Genomic DNA, 20,660 nt, shown 5'->3' on the forward strand with positions numbered 1-20,660 from the left:
TGTTTCAGATTAACATGTTGAGAGCAGTGAGACTTGAATGCTCGTATGCTGTACCGGCGTTCTGTCGATGTGAGTAAAGTTGGGTTTTGCCGTGCAGTTTTTCTATTCCATCATTGAGTCTGGTCTGGATTGAATCCACCTCCTCCGGGCGTATCTGTGTTTATGAGACCACCTTAACATGGACATTTAACAGTAGGCCCAGGGAGTACATAGATGTAGGTGTTTGGTGAAGGACATGATGAGACTTTGGAGGCAGCTGTGCAAAGAAGAGGCAGAGAGGAAGTTGGAGGTGACGGGAGGAGCAAAGGAGACGTCAGAATGGTAGAAATTAAATGGTGGAGAGGTAAGAGTTGAAGAGCTGTTGCAGCAAGTAAGAGCTATGCAGGGGTAGGTAAAGATAGCTGCAGAAGAGAAGTAGAAGAGATGGTGTGACGAGGGATGTAGAGGAGGGAGTGGCAACAAAAGATGCAGCGGAAGTAGCAGTGAAGGGAGGAGTTGTTAGTGAAGATGGGTGGGTGCAGAGGAGGAGGAGGTGAAAAGTAGTGCAGTGTTGGAGGTTCATGAAGATAGCTGCAAAGGAGGAGTTGGAAATAGTAGTAAGACTAATTGAGAAGGTGACAAAAGCAGGAGCTGGAGAGAAAAAGAGCTCTGGGGAGACCAAATGTAGCAAGAGGAGAACCGATAGGGAAACACACGTCCCATGCCTATCGGGTGTTTGGGTGAAGTGGGAGAAGCGCGTGGAAACGTTTCCAGGAAGAATGCCAGGAGCTAGTTCATAGTGAGGATAGCGGACAATTGCAAAGGAAAAGTTCATAATTACAAGCTTACATTGAGGCTTGGAGGAGGGAAGTGAGTCTATAATGCAGGTGGGTGACAACATCACACCCTGTGCATAGGAAGGTGGTCAGGCGCCCAGACACCAGCCTGTGGTGCGTCCAACTCGGCCTTGCCTTTGGTGGAGATTGTGGTTTCTCTGAACTTCTTCGCCCCCCACCTGTAGAGCTAGAATCAGTGCAACCGCGAAAAATATTCAGCCGATAAAGAGCTCCAAGTTTGAACCTACCTGACAACTGACAGAGGTCTTCGCTTGGCACTGAAACTGTGTGACAACCCGGTGAGACTTTGGCAAGACATTTACAATTGTAACTATGAGGACTTGGACAAGCCGGCAAGATTCCCATTCTCACCAATTGCTCAAGTTATTATTTTGCCCTATTCTTTGTGAACTACCCCAATGAACTACTGGATTTCAACGTCATCCTGCATTTGTGTCCTTAATGGAGGTAGCTCGAACGTAAGAGACTGTTGGAGCAAGTGCTGGATTATAAATGGTCACTGTAATATTGTACATGTTTTTGGCCTCTGCATTTTACTTCCAATGTTTCACATTGTGTTTTGAGCAACTCTGCTATATTTTTAAAGAAATCACTAAAAAGCACACGTTTCGCCATTTACGGCTTGCATACACTTGATACCCTGCTGGCTTTTGAACATTCTTAAACTGTTTGGCATCTAAATATTTCTGGCGGCCTCTACGGTAGGAAACAAGCATTTAGGGCAGACGTTTACAACGTACTCTTGGACGTCAACTCCCATGGTCCCTCACCTGTCTGCCTGTCTTTTGGCCAGGGCTGATGGGAGTTGTAGTCCAAAGGTCGCAGAAGGCTGTACAGATCCACTCTTTCGATAGTAAGTTTCTCTCATGGCTTCCACTGAGATGTGGAAATCATCCCATCTGTTCATATTCTCACAGGGGTTTTTGTTAAATATGTTTTAATTAATTTAATTTGTTTTAATTGTTTTTTATAATGCGCTGAGTTTAGTTTCTAAATGCAGATTCAGGATTCAAACCTCTGTTGCTCTGCATGGTCTTGCTTCCAACACCAGCACATTGCCCCTGTGCTATCCTCCGTTCACTCATAGGATAGGGTTCCTAGGATTATTATTAGGGTGTCCATTCGGTGCAGAACTTCAGAAAGCAATGTGGCGCTTTACAATCATAGGTGAAAGAACAAGGTTAGGGAGCAGAGAAGCAAGGGATTGGGGATCTAACAATTGGGGGAGGGAGGGCATTATGTCAGAAATTGATCTACAAGAAATCAGGGGAGGAAACAGTGGGGATCAGATCGCTGAGACAATGCTGTGCCTGCAAGAGAAGAGTTCATATGAAAGGAGCAAAAGGCGGATCGACTTGGCTCCTACCCGTAGATGTCAAGCACCCCGATGAAGGAATGCTGCTTGCTGGTCGTGTGCAAGGCGTTATTGACATGCTGGACAATCCAGTTGAACATCTGAGCGTAGATGTGCTTGGCCAGGGCGTTCCGGGCATTCATCGCCTGCTGCACAGACATGGTCTTCACGTAGGTCTCTGACGTCGTCACCAGCTTCCGGTGGCAGAGCCAGTTCTCCATCTGGTCGTGCTCCACTCCAAGCAAGTCGCAGAAGATAGTCAGGTGTTCGTCCTGCTTCTGCAGACAAAGAAAAGGCAAGTTCAGCAAATCCGTGGAACAGCACACCAACCAGCAAGATGCATACATTAGGAAAAGGCCACCATACAGATGTTGCTCTATTTAGGCACACGCAAACAAATGCTGTGCAATAAATGTTGAGGGCTCAAGCCGAACTACACGTACATGGACTAAACACCCTCACAAAATCGATTCTTGGAGTGCAGATACCTTTTTGTGAATCGGCGCAGACGCAGGATACGGACACGGGAAGCCCGTGTTAGTTAGGGGCAATTGAAGGTCAAAGGTCATCCCTAGGGATTGAGATTTTTTTATCTGTCTCCTTCACCTGGGCCTGGTCTGTGCTGTCGCATGCTAGGTGTATGAAAAAGCTGAACGCTGCCAGGGTTCATTTTAGGGCACTGGAGCCCAGACTGGCCTATAAATAACAGCTACATGCTTGACCTCAGCATCGGCACCCTATTCCAGTGATTAACTCCCTGCTGCGGTGCAGGAGCAGAGAGTTAAATGGGGTGCTCTCCACACCCCCGCCCAATCCATTGGCCACGAGTGGCACCACATTTTTGTTTCACTGCCTGGGGGCACTGACGCCCCTAAGGCCAGCCCTGCTTGACATAAGCACTTGTATTTTTAAATTTTAAATGTCCATCTGCTTGGGGGAAGGTGAAGTGTAAAAACAGTGATGACCTTATATGGGGGCAAAATCACTGTCCCCACATTGTCGAGTTCTGACCCCGGCCTCCCGCCAGCTATATGGGCTCAGTAAACTGATCTACGTTGAAGCGACAGGAATAGACCCCACATTTTAAATCTGTGGGCACAGGGGGGCCAAGCGCACTTTACGCCACACATCTTGCGCCTCCTGGGCTTTGGGAATTGGTTGTGAATTGGACCCATAATGTTCCCTCAATGATACAACACTAGAGACAATTTTAGAAAGTCCTGCAAGCTTAGACTTGCTAGCAACAAAAAAGTCCTTATTTTATGCCAGCGCGCCGCCCCTTCATATCACTCATGCTGGCGCATGTATTGTTCCAGCCACTTGTGAACTCAATGATGCACTCTCCTAACAGCTACAGTACTAGGGGTGGATTAAATTAAGGCACAGCCTTCCTAGTGCTGTTGGATATAAACCATGGCTTCCCTACTACTAAGGGGACTAGGAGACAGAGCTCAGGGTGCACTTCTCCCTATGATTGTGTTAGCAAGTTTAGCTTGTGTGTTGGTCCTGCAATAGAGTGCTACGCGGAGGAATACCCAGTGATACGGTTTTGGCTTTAGGCACTTTCATCCAACCTCGTTCCTTTCCCTACAGTAAGACTGTTCTTTATGTGCTCAGCATCGCCAATCATCTAAACTATTTTTGTCTGTTTTTGTAACTTGTATGCTATATTTTTTTATCAGCCAATGCCGTTGCCTAGGTCGGCCATTTTTTCCTGCCAACCATTAGCTGCTGGTAAACAAGTAGGGCCAAAGCTCTGCAGATGAAGTGCAATTAATGGCTCGCGGTAAAAGTTGATAGTAAAAATGATGCAATGATTTCCTGGCATGTTTTTTTTAAGACAGCGTTTAAACGAAGACATAAAAGATTGGATTTACAGCGCCAGAGTGGTAGGCTCATTACTGGCTCGAGCCGCGGAACGTTACATGAGTAGCGAAAGCGCTTTGTCAGCACACACTTGATTAGGCTCTCGGGAGATGGCAGACCCTTTGACCAGGCGTTCATTGCCTTTGTGAAGCACGGTCTGGGAGCAGTGCACGTCCGCTGCAAAGAACAGAAGTGTGGTTTTCATAAATCAGAAATCTACACTGTTGCTGAGTCATAAGAAGTGGCACTTGTGGGTGTAAAGTGCCGCGGCTCTCATTAGGAGCAGCGGGTAATAGTAACACAGTCAGTATTTGCAACTCTGCACATGTATGTAGTTTTCCCACTCTGTACAGGTATGTGTGTTGAAACCCATATGCAATCATCTGTCTGCTTTTCTCTGCAGGTAAATCCATCCACACAAATTTAAAATTGGGTGTGGTATTAGCCATGAGGTATTATTTTCTGAATTTCCCCCCAATAGAGTCCAATGGCACTTGTGACAAGGCCCCCTTATTGGTCTCTGGATCACTGAATCACTGGATCACTGGAGGGGCGACTTGTGGCTGTGTGTCTCCCTGATCCAGTGGATGATGGGCCCAGTTGTGGAAGGAGGAGGCCTCCCCTGTCAGGCGACAGTCAAAGGATAAGGTTCTATGGACCGCCCTGCCCAATGGAGAGAGTCTGAAGCTCCCTCCAGACAGACCCAAAGTTCCAGCAAAAATAAATGCCCCATTTTAATCAGTCAGTTTTCTTCAAACCAAATGAGTAGCATATGTCCTGACACTGTTGCAGTTCCACCTGCACTATCGAGGGAGCCGATTCAGAGCCCCAGCAAGACTCCCCATGAGCTGCAGAGACAATGATGCGACCTCGTGGTTTTTCAGAGCCCACACTTGATACAATGCCACAGGTTTGCCGTTTCCTGACCTTGGGGTTATTGTATGTAGATACACACCTGACAAAATGTTGAAACTAGCAATTTTCCAACCGTGAATTCCATCGACCACAATGACTTTGTGGTCTTCTACTTTGCCTCTTCAGTGTGGACTGTTTTTCATTTTCTTTTAAATGTGGTGGGGACCCCTATATCCACTCTCTTAGCTCCCCCTCGCTAGACACACACACACACACACACACACACACACACACACACACACACACACACACACACACACACACACACACACACACACACACACACACACACACACACACACACACACACACACACACACACACACACACACACACACACACACACACACACACATACCCTCTGTGTATAATATAATGTTACCCACTGTGATGAATGAAGGATATTCATCCCTTCTCCCCAGGGAGTACCCACCCCATTTGAGGGTAGGGAGGAAAGCCCGCTGCACAGGAAATGCAAGTGCAAGGCTGCAGAGCGGAAGTTGCAGGCATCTAGCTCATCCTCTGACAAACTGGCCTGCCGCCTACTCCAAAGGCAATACCGTCTCACCATCTGCTCCAAGAAGAGGGCTCATGAACAGGCCTGCATCTCTGGAGCCACCAATAACACAGCTGAGTTCTTTAAAATCTACTACAGTCTCCTCCTCCCATCCTCCCTCCCAGGCCCTCTGCACTGGCCACCCACTTCTCTTACAAAATTCTGGACATCCTGTCCTCTCTGTCATCAGCTCCCACCCCCTTCTCTTGCCTCCCTTGGCCCCCTTGTCCCCATACTCTCCTCCTTCTCTCCCATTGCACCAGACGAGATCTCTAGAGTTGTCTGCTCTATGAAAGTTTCCTCTAAACAGGTGCCCCCTGCTCCTCCAGAACCATCAAGAACAACATTGCCTCTCTCGCCCCAGCCTTAAGTGACCTCTGCAACCACTCCTTTGCCAATGACTCCTTCCCACAACCACTTAAGAACTCCATTGTGCACCCTCTCTTGACCAGCTAACTATCGTCCTATCTCTATCACCCTTTTTTGGGCAAACTCAAGGAGAAGCTGGTCACCCCCCAACCGACCCTCCACACTGAAATGACTGGCTGCCTCCATGACCACCAGTCCTGTTTCAAGGCATCCAGAGGCATGGAAACTACTCTCCTGAACATCAATGAAGACCTTCTCTGTAACCTGGACTCAAACAATCCCTCAGTTCAGATTCTCCCTAATCTTTTTTCTGCCTTTGAAAGAGTCACCCACTCCATCCTCATAAACTGTCTCCATGATACACTAGGCATCACGGACAGGGCACTGGCATGGCTGACCTTCTTTTCTAACAGACCCTAACAAGTACAAAAGGGTCATTTTCCCTCCTACACCTCCCTCACTATCTGTGGCATCCCTCAGGGCTCAGTCCTATCGCTGTGGCTTTTCAACATCTACCTGGCTGCTCTGGCCCACCTGATCACCACCTTCTCAACTCATTTCCAGTGTTATGCGGATGACCTACAGCTCTCCTTCAAGCTGCCATGCTCTACCTTCTCCCCCTCCTCCCTCATGCCTGACTGCCTGACTGCTATTCAGGCGTGGTGCTCTGCCAATAATCTCTGCCTTAATACCAGTAAGACAGAGATCCTTCTCACTTGGGTGCCTGCTCCCTGTTTTCCACCCCACTCACTGCCAGCCTCCCTGAGTCCTCTCGCCTCACCCACTTGTGAGGCAAAAAACCTTGGGATCCTCTTTGACCCCCTCTCTCCTTCTCTCCACACATCACAGACCTTGCCAAGAAGTCCAACCTTCGGCTCCACCTCCTCAGGGACATTCTACCTTTCATCACCTTCCCCCAGAAAATTAACGTCTACAGAACTCTGGTTCTCTCTAGGCTGGACTACTGCAACAGCCTCTTCCTCAATCTGCCTCTTTCCTCCCTTCTCCCCCTTCAACTAATCCAGAATAGGACTGCAAGCTTAATCCTTGGCCTCAGCCCAGGGACCGGATCTCTCTAGCCCTAAAATCTCTCCACTGGAGCCCAGAGACCACGAGGATAAATTCAAGACCCTTTGCATCATCCACAAGGCTGTCTGGGGCCTGGGACCTCTCTACATTCAGCTCTCCCACCCTAAATACCTCCCGGCCAGAGTCCTTCGGTCCTCTTGCTCCAACTCTCTACAGGTCAAACGTTTCTCCAAACAGAGAGTGGGAGGTAGATCACTTTCCTTGGCTGGTTCCTCCCTCTGGAAGGGCCTCCCTGCCCCCCTCAGACTTGAGCCGGATCTTCCTAAGTTTCGGAAACTTCTCAAGACTTTCCTTTTCACCTCTTCCTTCCCTCTCCCCTTCCTGTGCTAATGTTCCCTCTGCTGCTGCAACTGGTGCCTGGTCCCATCTGAGTCACACAGGGGTCAGACCACCCCCCTACGAGTCACGCCAGCATCCTTTGCCAGCACTTGCCTGCGGGCTCCCTTCCCCAGACTAGCCCCAAACCTGGTCCTCCCTGTCCACTGCACTCATCCCCCCTTCCCTGGCACTTGCACCATTGGCCCCCCAGCACTTGACTACCCTCCTCCCCTGGGGCACCCCATTTCTCCCCTGACCCTCTCCCCCTACACTTACCACCTTGTCTTGCACTTGCACAGTAGAATTGTCACAAGGCGAATATAACCATTTTTAGTTCTACCTCTTTCCCATGTCCAGCCCCACAACTTGTCTTGTGGCACCTGAAAAAACATGTGTATAGGCGCAATACAAATGTTACATAAATAAATAAAATACAAGTAAAGACCAGAGTGTGAGAAAGTGTTTCAAGGAAATGTGTCGTAAAGCTGATATTAATGAGAATGCAAGAGCCACAAGTATATGGGAAGAGCTACATGAGCTCATGAAGGAAACCTCAAGACACTATTAGGGAAGATAATGTAAAAAAAAACATATCCTAAAGAGAGACACAGGAGATCAGATATAAACTTTAGGAGAAAGAAACCAAGAAGCGACACGACCAGGAGAAGAGAGGCTTTCTCTTGGCCTATTTTGAGTTATTCATGTTAGTGGTAGGGTCAGAGTTAGGTTGGGACTGAGGATAAATTATACCTTTTGACTTCCCGATGACAGGCTAGCACATTCAGTTAATTTAGATGGGCAGGGTGATCCCTTTAGTAGTAGGGAGAGATAGGTATTGTTCCTTATATTTTCATTAAAGAAAGGTAACATAACCGCAATGTGTCAGGCTCCTTCTTCTGACCCGCCACACCACACATTGTCTCCTGACAGAGTGTTCCCTTGCTGAGTTCATAAAGTTGCAAATCCACCCCATGCTTTTTCTATTCTATCAGAGGATTTAAATTGGTTACCTGCAAAGATATAATCCAAATGTATAGAAACGTGAGGTCCCCTCTACTAGGAGATGAAGGACCTCGCTTTTTGAAGAGTTAAGCCTGAGGTAGTGGATGGCCACCCAGTGGCGGATCACAGAGATGGATCACAGATTCATCGGGAGAGTTGAGGAGTGAAGACCGGGATTTGAGTATCATTCGCAAAGAAATGGATTCTAGGAGGAACTATGTTTCCCTAAGGAAGTGTCATAGAGGGCAAAGAGTTTCAGCACATACATGAAAAGTAGGGTAGCATTGGGTTGGCACATCTCAGCCAGTAAGATGGTTTGGAAGGTCGGCCTAATCCCTGGCATGGGTCTGCATACTGAGCCCTCGCATTCCCTCTTCCTTCTTCACACTCTGCAGCTTAGCCACTGCCCCCTCCACTTCATCTCTCTGCCCCTGATTCAACCCTTGCCTGGCACCTCGCTGCAATCGCCACCCATCGTCCTCTCTGCTCTCTCCCAGACCGTCCACTAATGGAATAGGGGAAGGGAGACGGTGAGTTCCCTCATCATCTTGATTGAGAAAGAGTTTGCACACTATGCGCACGCAAATTTACCTGTAAAAGAAAATGGGTCTTAGCACCCTGGACATTGTTCTGGGTGCTAATAGCAAAAATACCCACCCCTCTTGCAGGCTTTCTCAGGTCGTAATGCTGCCCAGTTTAGAGATATCGACACTCCTTAGACAATAATGAATTAAGTGTGACTGAAGCGAGATGATGGTGCACTGACTTGCTATTACCAAAGTGTGTACCCCATGATGTGGATGGATTTTGGTCTAGGGATGCACTCATTAAAATCTACAGTGCTGTGGAATCAGTTGCTGTTGCTAAGGAAAATGCTAGACCCCGCTTTTGATTCATTGTTGTTAGAATTGCATAGAACGTATCTGGGGATTCGTTGAGAAACATTGAGAGGCTTTCAGGAGAAATGTACCCAAATACGAGATGGTCTAGGTTTCACTATGGAGAATTTAGTGCAAAAGTCCAATCACGTCAAATGTCGTCTTTGGGGAAAACGATTGGTGCGCCACATACACGGCAATAACCCAAATCGCGAAGGAACACAGGAAGATGAGAATACCCATTCCATATTAGATCACATTTCCCAATGCAATATGGCGGTTCCACTCCATGAGATTTAGATTCAGTTTGGTTTCTACCATGACATTCTGCACATATCCTACCCCTGTATGACGATCTTGTAATATTCCCTTTTTTGTCTCCTGCTTTGCTCTTTGTGGACCTCACATTTTGTTCTTTGAAAGTCTTGTTTTTAATTGTAATTTTATTAAGACTGATTCTTTTTGGTTTGGACTTGTTTCAGGCTCCTCAGTTTCTTTCTCAATTACTGTTATAAGATTCTTGCCATATCTGACATTCATTCATGTTTAGTGTTTCTTGCTGTGTAAAGACTAAACTATTGAAAATTGAGAAATTATTATTGTTCTACGGTTAACATTCTTTAAAACTTTTTATTGCAACGTAATTAATCCGTTGACATTTATTCTATATCTGTGAAAGGTTTATTCTAAACCAATAACCAATGAAGGGAAACAAATAACAAGTGGTACGTATATTACTATTAAAGATCCGGCCGCCCATTAGCGAATGGGTGAAATACAGTTATACAAAATAAGTTGTGACATTTATCTGCTGATTAAAATCTCTAATTCCTGGTATCTCGTGAGCTACGTCACTTGGCGGCTATCGATTCATTGCATAGGCACCAAGTCAGAGCACTAAGCACTGACTTGCTAGCATCAAAGCTGTCTTATCTGTAGCAGTAGGCTAATCTTTAGAATCCCTAATGGCGATGCATGCATTGCCTCAAACCACTTGTGAACATAATGATGCACCCTCTGAACTATACAAATATGTTCACTACTATGGGCACAGTGGAATAAATTAAAGCACAGCTTTCCTAGTGCTGAGGAATTAAACTATGGCTTCTGTACGGCTGCATGTGTTTTCATCGAATGATAAAACAATAATACATTTTGAACGAAGAAAAAACATCTTAAAAAATAACGAGGTTTATTTTCATTGTTTTTGCGGGGGGTTTCCCCCAATTCCCCCCTTTTCTGTAATACTTTTCACCTACCCCAAAAGCTACTATTCCCATTCCCAAACACTTATGTATAGTTTGAAAGAATTCGTTATTTTTGTTTGCATGTTTTGGGTTTGTTTAAAAATCCACGTGTTGTTGTCTATTCGATAACATCTCTGCATACCCTTCTGTACTGCTGAGGGGATGATGACTGGCAGCTTTCGAATGTCTTACCTCAGGAAATCTATCCAACATCTCCTTTATTGCGATTTCACAACACTTTCAGAACATGACTTTTGAAGTAGGACCATCAACATCCATTGATACAAGCACTATTTGCCGTTCATCCAGGTCTAGATGTCAAGTGCCTTCCTGACACTCAACCAGACTTCTCCTAGGAAGTCCCAATAAACATGCGCACGCCCAGATTTGGCTGACTGACTTAAGCTTGATAGATTCAAGTCTCAACTCTCACCAATTACAAAATCTCTTGGCTTTATTATTGACTGTGACCATTCATTCAAAACACACACCCAAGTAGGATGTTCCAAGCTTGGCTCCTCCGCGAAGTCAAGCCTTTTGTCCCTGCCCAAAGTTTCAGAAAAGTTGTCCAAGACCTGATCATCTCCCACCTTGATGGTGGCAAAGCTCTACTCGCAGGATTCCTGATGGGCTACTTTGGGCTTCCAACAAAGCTGTCTAGCACACATCATCACTGGACAAAGAAAATTCAACCACATCAACCCCAACCTGAAGGAGCTGCACTAGGCAGTCTCCATCACCTATGTCAGAATCAAAACACTGCTGTCCTTATTTATGCCAGTAGACCAGCCTTTGGTATTCCTCATGCTGATGCGTGCATTGTCATACACCCTACAAACAATAGTAAATAGTTCTGTTGCAATGGACAGGGATGTAATAAAATTAAAGCATAGTGTCCCTAGTGCTATGGAATGAAACCTTGACTTGCACATCCCTCTACATGACTATGACATTCACCCTCTATAGAGGCAATAGCACCACGAGAAGCCAAGACATCTGCAGACCGATAACAAAGAAATGAAAGAGGGAAAAAACAGGAAACCCGCCTTTTCCCACTACAAACCCTGTTTCTGGAACAAGTTACCAATTCAGATAAGATTGGCCCCATCCACTCTACACACCAGGAATAACCTGAAGACCATACTCGTCAAAGAACATCTCACCAATCGCTGACAGCGCCAGTTACCTCTACTTATCCCGCTCTGGAGCGCACTTCTCCTTACTCCCACTATCCATCCCAGCTCCTCTGCTAGCCATGTGATATACTTGTAACCCCCTATTTGCATGCGCTATGTATTGAACTCTGTTGATTCACAGCTAAGTTTACGCCTTATGAATCGCATACACACAAAGGCCATCTGAGCTCATGTTTTCATGATTCCAGAATGTGGGTGGATTTTTGATTATTTTTGTTCCTTTGCTCAACCTTTTCGATTCCACTTCTAGTTGAAAGCCCACCCAGAAGAGCTATGTAACACAAACAGCACAAGAACATCATTCCCTTTCTCAAGGTTGGATTTTAGGTTGTGATGCCCCCTCGGGTACTCACGGGACCCAAAGCTGTGCTTTTTAATGGGGTACACCCTTAGAAGTAGGTGCCACCCGTATATTGATGAAGGGAGCTGCCAAGCTGCTCCATTGTTTACTAAAGCTGCGTCATTGAATACTTGAGCAACATGGGGGCATGGGAGCTTGATCATATCATCTGACTCTGTGTTCCAAGTCATGACTCATTGAAAGTAGTGGAACTAGACAAAGTCCATAACTAGGACCGTGCAAAGTAACACCATTGCCGTCTCTGGTTTGCTGTATAATACCTTCCTGTATATTTTCTATGTCTTTTGACGTCCTGCAAACGCTTTCTTTTGTACATTCCTATTATTTATCATATCACTGTATTGTAACTAAGAAACTGTATATTCCTGTAATGCGCCCTTGTTATGTAACTAAGAAATTGTATATTCTTGTAATGCGCCCAGACACCTCCGGGTTTGGAGCGCTCTATAAATAAATAATTAAATAAACAAACAAACAAACAAAGAACATCACCACAAATGCCCATTCAGTTTCTCAAGATTATAATTGAGATCTTTCATTGATAGTTTAAACTCTGTGGAAATATGTAAAGGAAACAACACACAGGGATCACCTGGAGGTGTTGCCAAGCACATCCAAAGTAGTTGAATCTGTCCTGAACAAAGGCAGAAACTTGGTAGAAGTCAAACCACTTGTTCTGTCTACTACACCAGTGGAGTGCCACACATCTTTGGGAGCAGTTTGGGTCTTTTCCCCCCAGCAACTGACTCATCGGGGAGCCCTGTGTCTGCACGGGCCACTCACTCATCCCACTGGCATCCTAGGCGGCAAAATTGCACACTCAGCATTATTTCTAACAGTGCCCTGTTAATGGGCAGCAGTGTGATGCGTGACTGCAAGCTTTCCTCCCGCTACATTCTGGGCAGTCATGGAAAGGACAGGGGCATGCTCACCTTCTGAGCTGCTATGAACAGGGCAAGATGCAGATGATAAACAGTGTCCAGCACCTTCACAATAGCCTCACAATCACACTTGCAAAATATGTCTTTTATCACCAGTGCCTTTCTTATACATGAATGCGTAGTCAATTACCACTGATGGGGCGTGTTTAACTGAAGGCTGCCCACAGCTACCCTTACCTGCCAAATCTGTGTCTGATTTCAAGACAATTAAAGTGAGCAACACATTAAGTTTATTTTCAATATTCATTTATATCCATGATATTCACTAGCATAACATGTAAACCCAGAGTTTACTTATATGAGGATAATAAACATGTTTAACATCATGCACAAAAGCAAGCTGCAATCTTGTGAAAAACATGTGTACCCAAGTGAAGCTACTACACAATTTCTTTTAGTATGTGTCTTAAAGTCCTGAAAGTGCAGTGGTGTAAAACAGGTGATTTTTAGACTTGCCTTATTTTGCATTTTGTGTCCTGGACTTTTCCATTTAAGATGTTAAAATAAAGCCACAATGATATTCTTTTGAATGTACATATAGCTAGGCTGCTCTACTATGTGATTTGTGTGTTTTGCAAGTAAACAATAAAAGACAGTCAAATTATATTTCTTGAACGCCAAAACCTAAATATCCGTACCAAGGAAAGCTCAGAAAGTATGTGATCCATTGCTTAAAATTGTAGTGTGTGTTTAAATGCCTGCTTTACTGCTTAACCAAAGTATGTGAACCTAGACAAATACTGTAATATAACTGGGAATTAACTGTAAACATTGTAGTCAATAGAAGTGATGACGTTAAAAAGGGCTCCCTTACAAACGGGAAGATTTAATCATTTTAGGGACAAAATGGTATCCCCACTTGCTCCTCTGATAGCGGACCCTGTACGACTGTTCCTAACTCCCTTATCAATTGATTTGACAGGCAGATATATATTCTCACCTATGTACCCGAGATTCTCTTACTGCAAGTTGACTGCAGCAGAACCGACATTAATGTACACCCCTGTTGCTGCCAATCCCAGTTGCATGGGGCATCCCAAGTACTACCCCAAAGGGTACTGAGTGAAATTCATTGATCTGCAGTGATGTTGTGCTACTGAATCTGGTATGCAACATATTCTCACTATTTTGCAAATGTTCCTGTAGCTTTACTATCTGTAAGAGGTGGTACAGGGGGATAAGGCGGAAGCAGGTGTGTCATAGCCAGGCTGTTTTGTTGTATAGTTGATATGTGCATATCTGAAAAGATAGAACTCCCAGCGGTGTGAACATTTCAGAAATGTTGTGAGTTTTCTGGAGCAGTTGTTATGCGTGCTCCACGATGCTAATGTAAATTGTTTGTGTGGAAAATGTAGTGTAGATTCCATTGTGTAACGTGTGTTGTTTTGCTGCTGGTGTTGTGTGTTGAGATGTGCTGTAAGATAGGGTTGGGGTACAACGATTTTGAGGTGGTTATTGTTAACATGCCTAACCCAACAGTCCACCCAACAATGTGTAACAAACCTTTGCACTTTGGAATGTTCACAGCTGTTCACACTTGATTGTTTATATCAGTGCAAAACATTATTTCTCCAGCTTGTATGCCTTCTTATGCCATATTACGTGATGTTAGGCTATGCAATGTTACATTAGGTGACTCCATGCGATTGCACACATTTAGGGCCCGCCGTTTCTAGTCAGTTTTCCAGGACCTCCCTTCTGACTGCACATTGACACCACAAAACACTCCAACTGTGGCGGTCACACAGCCATGCATTGGATTATGGTACAAAGAAGATGGACATGCACCAGGAACTAGTGATTGACAAAGCCAAGCACAGAACCACGGAATTAACATGGTGGCATATACCACCGAAAGTGTTGCCTCTAAATCCCTTCACGTGTTTTGGGCACTCTCAATGGGCCCATGTGCTTTGAATTGCACCATTTGGTGTTATTTTGAGAATACATTTCAAAAACAATCATTGGTGAGAACGGGAATTGCCCTGCCCATAAAAAGTCTCCGAAGGCAGCCCCCTCCATCACCCCATCACCCTTTGAAGTTCCGGTCTAGTTGCACCCCTGGAAGCAGATATGGCAAAGAATGCAGAGGTAGCCCTTTGCTCTAAAGAATCTCAGCTCTCCTTGATATGATATGATATGATATGGCATTTATAACGCTCCTATACACAAGTGTTTCAAGGTGCGAGGAGGCAAGGGAGGAGGAACAGAGGGAGGACAGACAACGATCTTACTAGGCCAGGTGACATTCAGATCGTGCAAGTGCATGGGAGGGGGAAGAGGAAGGTGCAGGGGGAGGGGACAGTGCAGTACATGGGATAATAGAATAAATAACAATAACAAAGTACGGCCAGCAGGTGGCAAGTGCAAGGGTAAAGGGTAAGTGCAGCTATCAGGTGTCAAGTGCTAGGTGGTAGGACTGCAGGGATACAGAAAAAACAGTCCCAAAGTGCGGGGGTTACCAGGAGTGCAGTGCAGGTGTGCGACTGGTGGAGGAGGGGACCTGGGCCCGAGATCAGAGGGTGGCCAGCTAAACCAGTGCAGAGTCAGTATCAGCCAGGAAATCAGCTGATTGACGTGACAATATGTACGGATGCGGACCATTTTTAGACAATGACATCATGTGCAATGGTTGCGTACATGATGCATAGCTTTTTCAAAGAATGACTACAAGCAGATGAGTTTATCACAAAGGCTCTTCTGGCGTTATGGAAGACTTGACCCTATTAAGATATACAGAACAGTTTAAGCAGCTCTTATGTTTCGTTTGTGAAATATTTAACCATTCCATGCTTTGAGGGCTCTTAGTCTCATAAAAAAAGAAAAAAGGTATGTTTTAAAAAAAAAGTGTGCTTGTTTGCATGCACGTGTGTGTGCATATGTGTATGCGAGGGTGTGTTTTTAAGACAAATGCAGTTTGTGGTGACTGAGAACGACATGATACAAAATGGGTCAGTGTGGGATTACATTAAGACAGATTTCAGGATTTAATTAGGACTCCAGCAGCATCAACGTTGGGCAGTGTAGGGACATATTGAGAAAGGCCTTGTGTTTTCTCTGGGCACTAGCTGCACGCAGATATTTCTTACAGTGATAATGCTGACACACAGTGTTCAGTGAGGCTTCATCCAAGTTTAACATGTTAGGGAAATGCTGCTGTGAGCTGTTGTTCATATATGCCATCTATCTTCGTTTTCTAGAAGAGTATACATTTTACATGGTTCCACCATCATTCTAAACCTTTTGGTGCGAAATGCTCAATTTCAACCCATTATTATAAAGCATGTCTAAGGGTAATCACGTCCCAAGACTTTGCTGGATTAGTTCATGTGTGCTTGCTCGGGTCCGTCCAGGGAAAACATGTACACCCCTCCACTTTAGAAATTCAGCAACTGCGAGTGTTCTGGACTGTAGTGGCATTGCTGTAGTAGGGCCATGGAAGGCTGGACTGTAGTGGCATGTTGTAGTAGGGGCATGGAAGGCTGGACTGCAGTGGCATGTTGTAGTAGGGCCACGGAAGGCTGGACTGCAGTGGCATTGCTGTAGTAGGGCCATGGAAGGCTGGACTGCAGTGGCATTGCTGTCCTGGAAGGCTGGACTGCAGTGGCATTCCTGTAGTAGGGCCATGGAAGGAGGCTGGACTGTAGTGGCATTGCTGTAGTAGGGCCATGGAAGGCTGGACTGCAGTGGCATGTTGTAGTAGGGCCATGGAAGGCTGGACTGCAGTGGCATTGCTGTAGTAGGGCCATGGAAGGCTCGACTGTAGTGGCATTGCTGTAGTAGGGCCCTGGAAGGCTGGACTGTAGTGGCATTGCTGTAGTAGGGCCATGGAAGGCTGGACTGTAGTGGCATGTTGTAGTAGGGCCATGGAAGGCTGGACTGTAGTGGCATTGCTGTAGTAGGGCCATGGAAGGCTGGACTGCAGTGGCATTGCTGTAGTAGGGCCATGGAAGGCTAGGGCCATGGAAGGCTCGACTGTAGTGGCATTGCTGTAGTAGGGCCCTGGAAGGCTGGACTGTAGTGGCATTGCTGTAGTAGGGCCATAGAAGGCTGGACTGTAGTGGCATGTTGTAGTAGGGCCATGGAAGGCTGGACTGTAGTGGCATTGCTGTAGTAGGGCCCTGGAAGGCTGGACTGTAGTGGCATTTCTGTAATAGGGCCATAGAAGGCTGGACTGTAGTGGCATGTTGTAGTAGGGCCATGGAAGGCTGGACTGCAGTGGAATTGTTGTAGTAGGGCCATGGAAGGCTGGACTGCAGTGGCATTGCTGTAGTAGGGCCATGGAAGGCTGGACTGTAGTGGCATGTTGTAGTAGGGCCATGGAAGGCTGGACTGCAGTGGCATTGTTGTAGTAGGGCCCTGGAAGGCTGGACTGTAGTGGCATTGTTGTAATAGGGCCATGGAAGGCTGGACTGCAGTGGCATTGCTGTAGTAGGGCCATGGAAGGCTGGACTGCAGTGGCATTGCTGTAGTAGAGCCATGGAAGCCTGGACTGCAGTGGCATGGCTGTAGTAGGGCCCTGGAAGGCTGGACTGCAGTGGCATTGCTGTAGTAGGGCAATGGAAGCCTGGACTGCAGTGGCATTGCTGTAGTAGGGCCCTGGAAGGCTGGACTGCAGTGGCATTGCTGTAGTAGGGCCATGGAAGGCTGGACTGTAGTGGCATGTTGTAGTAGGGCCATGGAAGGCTGGACTGCAGTGGAATTGTTGTAGTAGGGCCATGGAAGGCTGGACTGCAGTGGCATTGTTGTAGTAGGGCCCTGGAAGGCTGTACTGTAGTGGCATTGTTGTAGTAGGGCCCTGGAAGGCTGGACTGTAGTGGCATTGTTGTAATAGGGCCATGGAAGGCTGGACTGCAGTGGCATTGCTGTAGTAGGGCCCTGGAAGGCTGGACTGCAGTGGCATTGCTGTAGTAGGGCCATGGAAGGCTGGACTGTAGTGGCATGTTGTAGTAGGGCCATGGAAGGCTGGACTGCAGTGGAATTGTTGTAGTAGGGCCATGGAAGGCTGGACTGCAGTGGCATTGCTGTAGTAGGGCCATGGAAGGCTGGACTGTAGTGGCATGTTGTAGTAGGGCCATTGAAGGCTGGACTGCAGTGGCATTGTTGTAGTAGGGCCATGGAAGGCTGGACTGCAGTGGCATTGCTGTAGTAGGGCCATGGAAGCCTGGACTGCAGTGGCATTGCTGTAGTAGGGCAATGGAAGGCTGGACTGCAGTGGCATTGCTGTAGTAGGGCAATGGAAGGCTGGACTGCAGTGGCATTGCTGTAGTAGGGCCCTGGAAGGCTGGACTGCAGTGGCATTGCTGTAGTAGGGCCCTGGAAGGCTGGACTGCAGTGGCATTGCTGTAGTAGGGCCATAGAAGGCTGGACTGCAGTGGCATTGCTGTAGTAGGGCCATGGAAGGCTGTTCCCTTCTTGGACCACACATTGGGAGAACCAGATTCCCCATCAGAACAAACAAGACTTTCTCCATAGTTCACTCCCAACTCCTGCTACACTGAATCCTTCCCTACGGAGGAAGTCACAGAAGTGCAAAATGTGGTGGTTAATCTATGTCCGCAGAAGTGAAAATGGTTATATGGGATCGTTGAGGGTGACTCAATATTTTTCTTTTAAAGACACTAAACATCCTCCCCAACATATTTTAGGACTGGTGCAATTATATAAACAAACTCCAGTGCTAGAATATTGGGGGAAAGTGTTGGATAGGGCCTTTAATAAAAATATTGAGTCACCCTCGGTGCTATATCACTGCATACTGTGAAAATACTTCAATGCTTATAATTATGGCATGAAAACATTTTAGGTAATAAAGGCGGGTAGAATTCTCTTGCCTATTGTTTTCAAGTCTGAGGAAACAGCACAGAAATGAGCACATCGACTTGCAATTCTGGCCGCAGGAATTCCAGGCGATCAATAGGAATGGGAATGGCGTTAGCATATTTAGCAATACTTACAAGGATGGACTAGCCCTAGCTTCTTCTATTACCGTCCCGCGGGTGAATGTTTCAGGGCTCTTGTCCCTTCATCAGGACTCGACGTAAAGGTGTTTGCAGAATCATGGCAGCATCAGGAGATCTGAATCTGGATAAAACTCCAGTTGCATTTGCATCCATTGCCGTAACCACTAGCAGAAGCCGCTCCAAGTGCAGGCATCGTCATGATTACTGCTTGAACCAAGGTAACGACCGGGCACCTGACTTAGTCTAGCATAACGTCTACTCTTAATTAAATACTGCTGTAACCCAGTTAAGGAGCCGTCATTTTGGGAGCAGATGGCTTTTATGTCCCCATATTGCCAAGTTTGTAAAATAAATGGCTGCTATCGCTCAAGTAATTGCGCACAGCAATATCTTGAGGGCCACCATGGCAGCCGTACAGCACACATTTCTACACTTCGATTCAAAATAAAAGCCAGCGAGCGTGGGAAAAACGGGACACGAGTCCCTGCTGCTGTGCTTCCGATGTGTTGATAGGTTTGAGAGGAGCAGAGAAGCATCTTTCCTTTCCCGCTCTCATTTCTTGATGATACCTTGCGAGGAGAGCCGCTCAACAAGCAGTTGCCAAAGGCTGAGTGCATCTCTTGCATCCATTAACCTCAGGGCCTTTGCTTTGATGGCTCATTAATCATGTTATGTTATGTTATATGGCATTTGTATAGTGCCTAATGCAATTGGTATGGCCTCAAAGTGCTGTAGGTGAACGCCCTTGGAGGACAGAAGTCTGAGATATGAGAAATGAAAGGAGGGTTTTAGAATGCGCGTGTGCATGTTAGCCACATGGAGATCTGGCTAGTGGAAGGGCACTGTGATAGGTTGTCAGCAGACTGGGCGAGTCAGGGAGGCTGATTATGAGCCTAGCATGACCACATTGTTTCATGGGACTCAGCTGCATTCTAATGGCAGGGGTGATGAACGTTATGAAGTCAAGTAGTGAATTGTTGCAGATGTATGCCGGGGAGCGGCCGTGAACCAGGAGGGATATGGCTATGTTCCTTAGAAATGGAGTGCTATATGTACCCAAGAGTCAAGGCTGATATCCAGTTGTGATGAGTGTATGTAGATCGTATCATACTGATCAACTGTATTATTGTCTCCTCAAGAGACTCATCGGTGCAGCCACCTACCTGCCAGGGGGTGATAGTTCACCCAGGAGGTGGACTAGGTTGGTCAAGATGCAGAAGGGAAGAGCAAGGTCTTGAGTGCCTTCTGGAAAACTCGGTGGTCCTCGATGCGACAGATGGTAAATGGAATCGATTTGCAGATGGTGGGAGCTTGGACAGAGAAAGAAGATTCCCCTATTCTGGTTAATTTTGCGACTGGGATGCCAAGGAGGAGAGCCCACCAGGTTTCTGGTGGGCTTTTAGGGTTTGAGCTTGTGTTAAAGCTATTCTGGTCCTGTGTTGTGCAGGGCTCAGTGTGCGATGTACATTGCCTTGAATGTGGATTGTCGCCCAATCATCAGCAGCCAGTGAAGGACACAGAGGGTGAGTGGGATGTGTTCTCTGGGGCCTAGGGCAAGAAGGAGCCTTGCTGCAGTGTTTTGAACCGATTGGATTTTTATAAGTCGTGGTTCAGGGCCACCCAGGCATAGGGTGTTAGCATAGTCTAGGTATGAAAGGGCGATAGCCGTGAATGTTGCGTCTCTGTGTGGGAAGGTGAGGTATAGGAAGATGCATCGGAGAATGTCTAGGTGTAGATAGCAGTATTTCGACACTGAGCTGATGTTCTGT

The 20,660-nt window shown here is 46.4% G+C and overlaps 1 protein-coding gene across 4 annotated transcripts in view; it reads right to left on the reverse strand.

Annotated features, from left to right (window-relative positions):
* The window catches only part of MYO5B (myosin VB), a 1,432,615-nt gene that overhangs the window by 609,691 nt on the left and 802,264 nt on the right, over positions 1-20,660 (reverse strand). For all 4 annotated transcript variants that reach the window (XM_069626964.1, XM_069626962.1, XM_069626965.1 and 1 more), the window contains exon 10: positions 2,203-2,468. In XM_069626964.1, coding sequence (XP_069483065.1) covers positions 2,203-2,468 — 266 coding nt within the window. The remainder of the gene's footprint in view (positions 1-2,202; positions 2,469-20,660) is intronic.

Source organism: Ambystoma mexicanum, chromosome 6p (genome assembly GCF_040938575.1).
Source record: "Ambystoma mexicanum isolate Mex_15411 chromosome 6p, UKY_AmexF1_1, whole genome shotgun sequence".
Lineage (NCBI taxonomy): Eukaryota > Metazoa > Chordata > Amphibia > Caudata > Ambystomatidae > Ambystoma > Ambystoma mexicanum.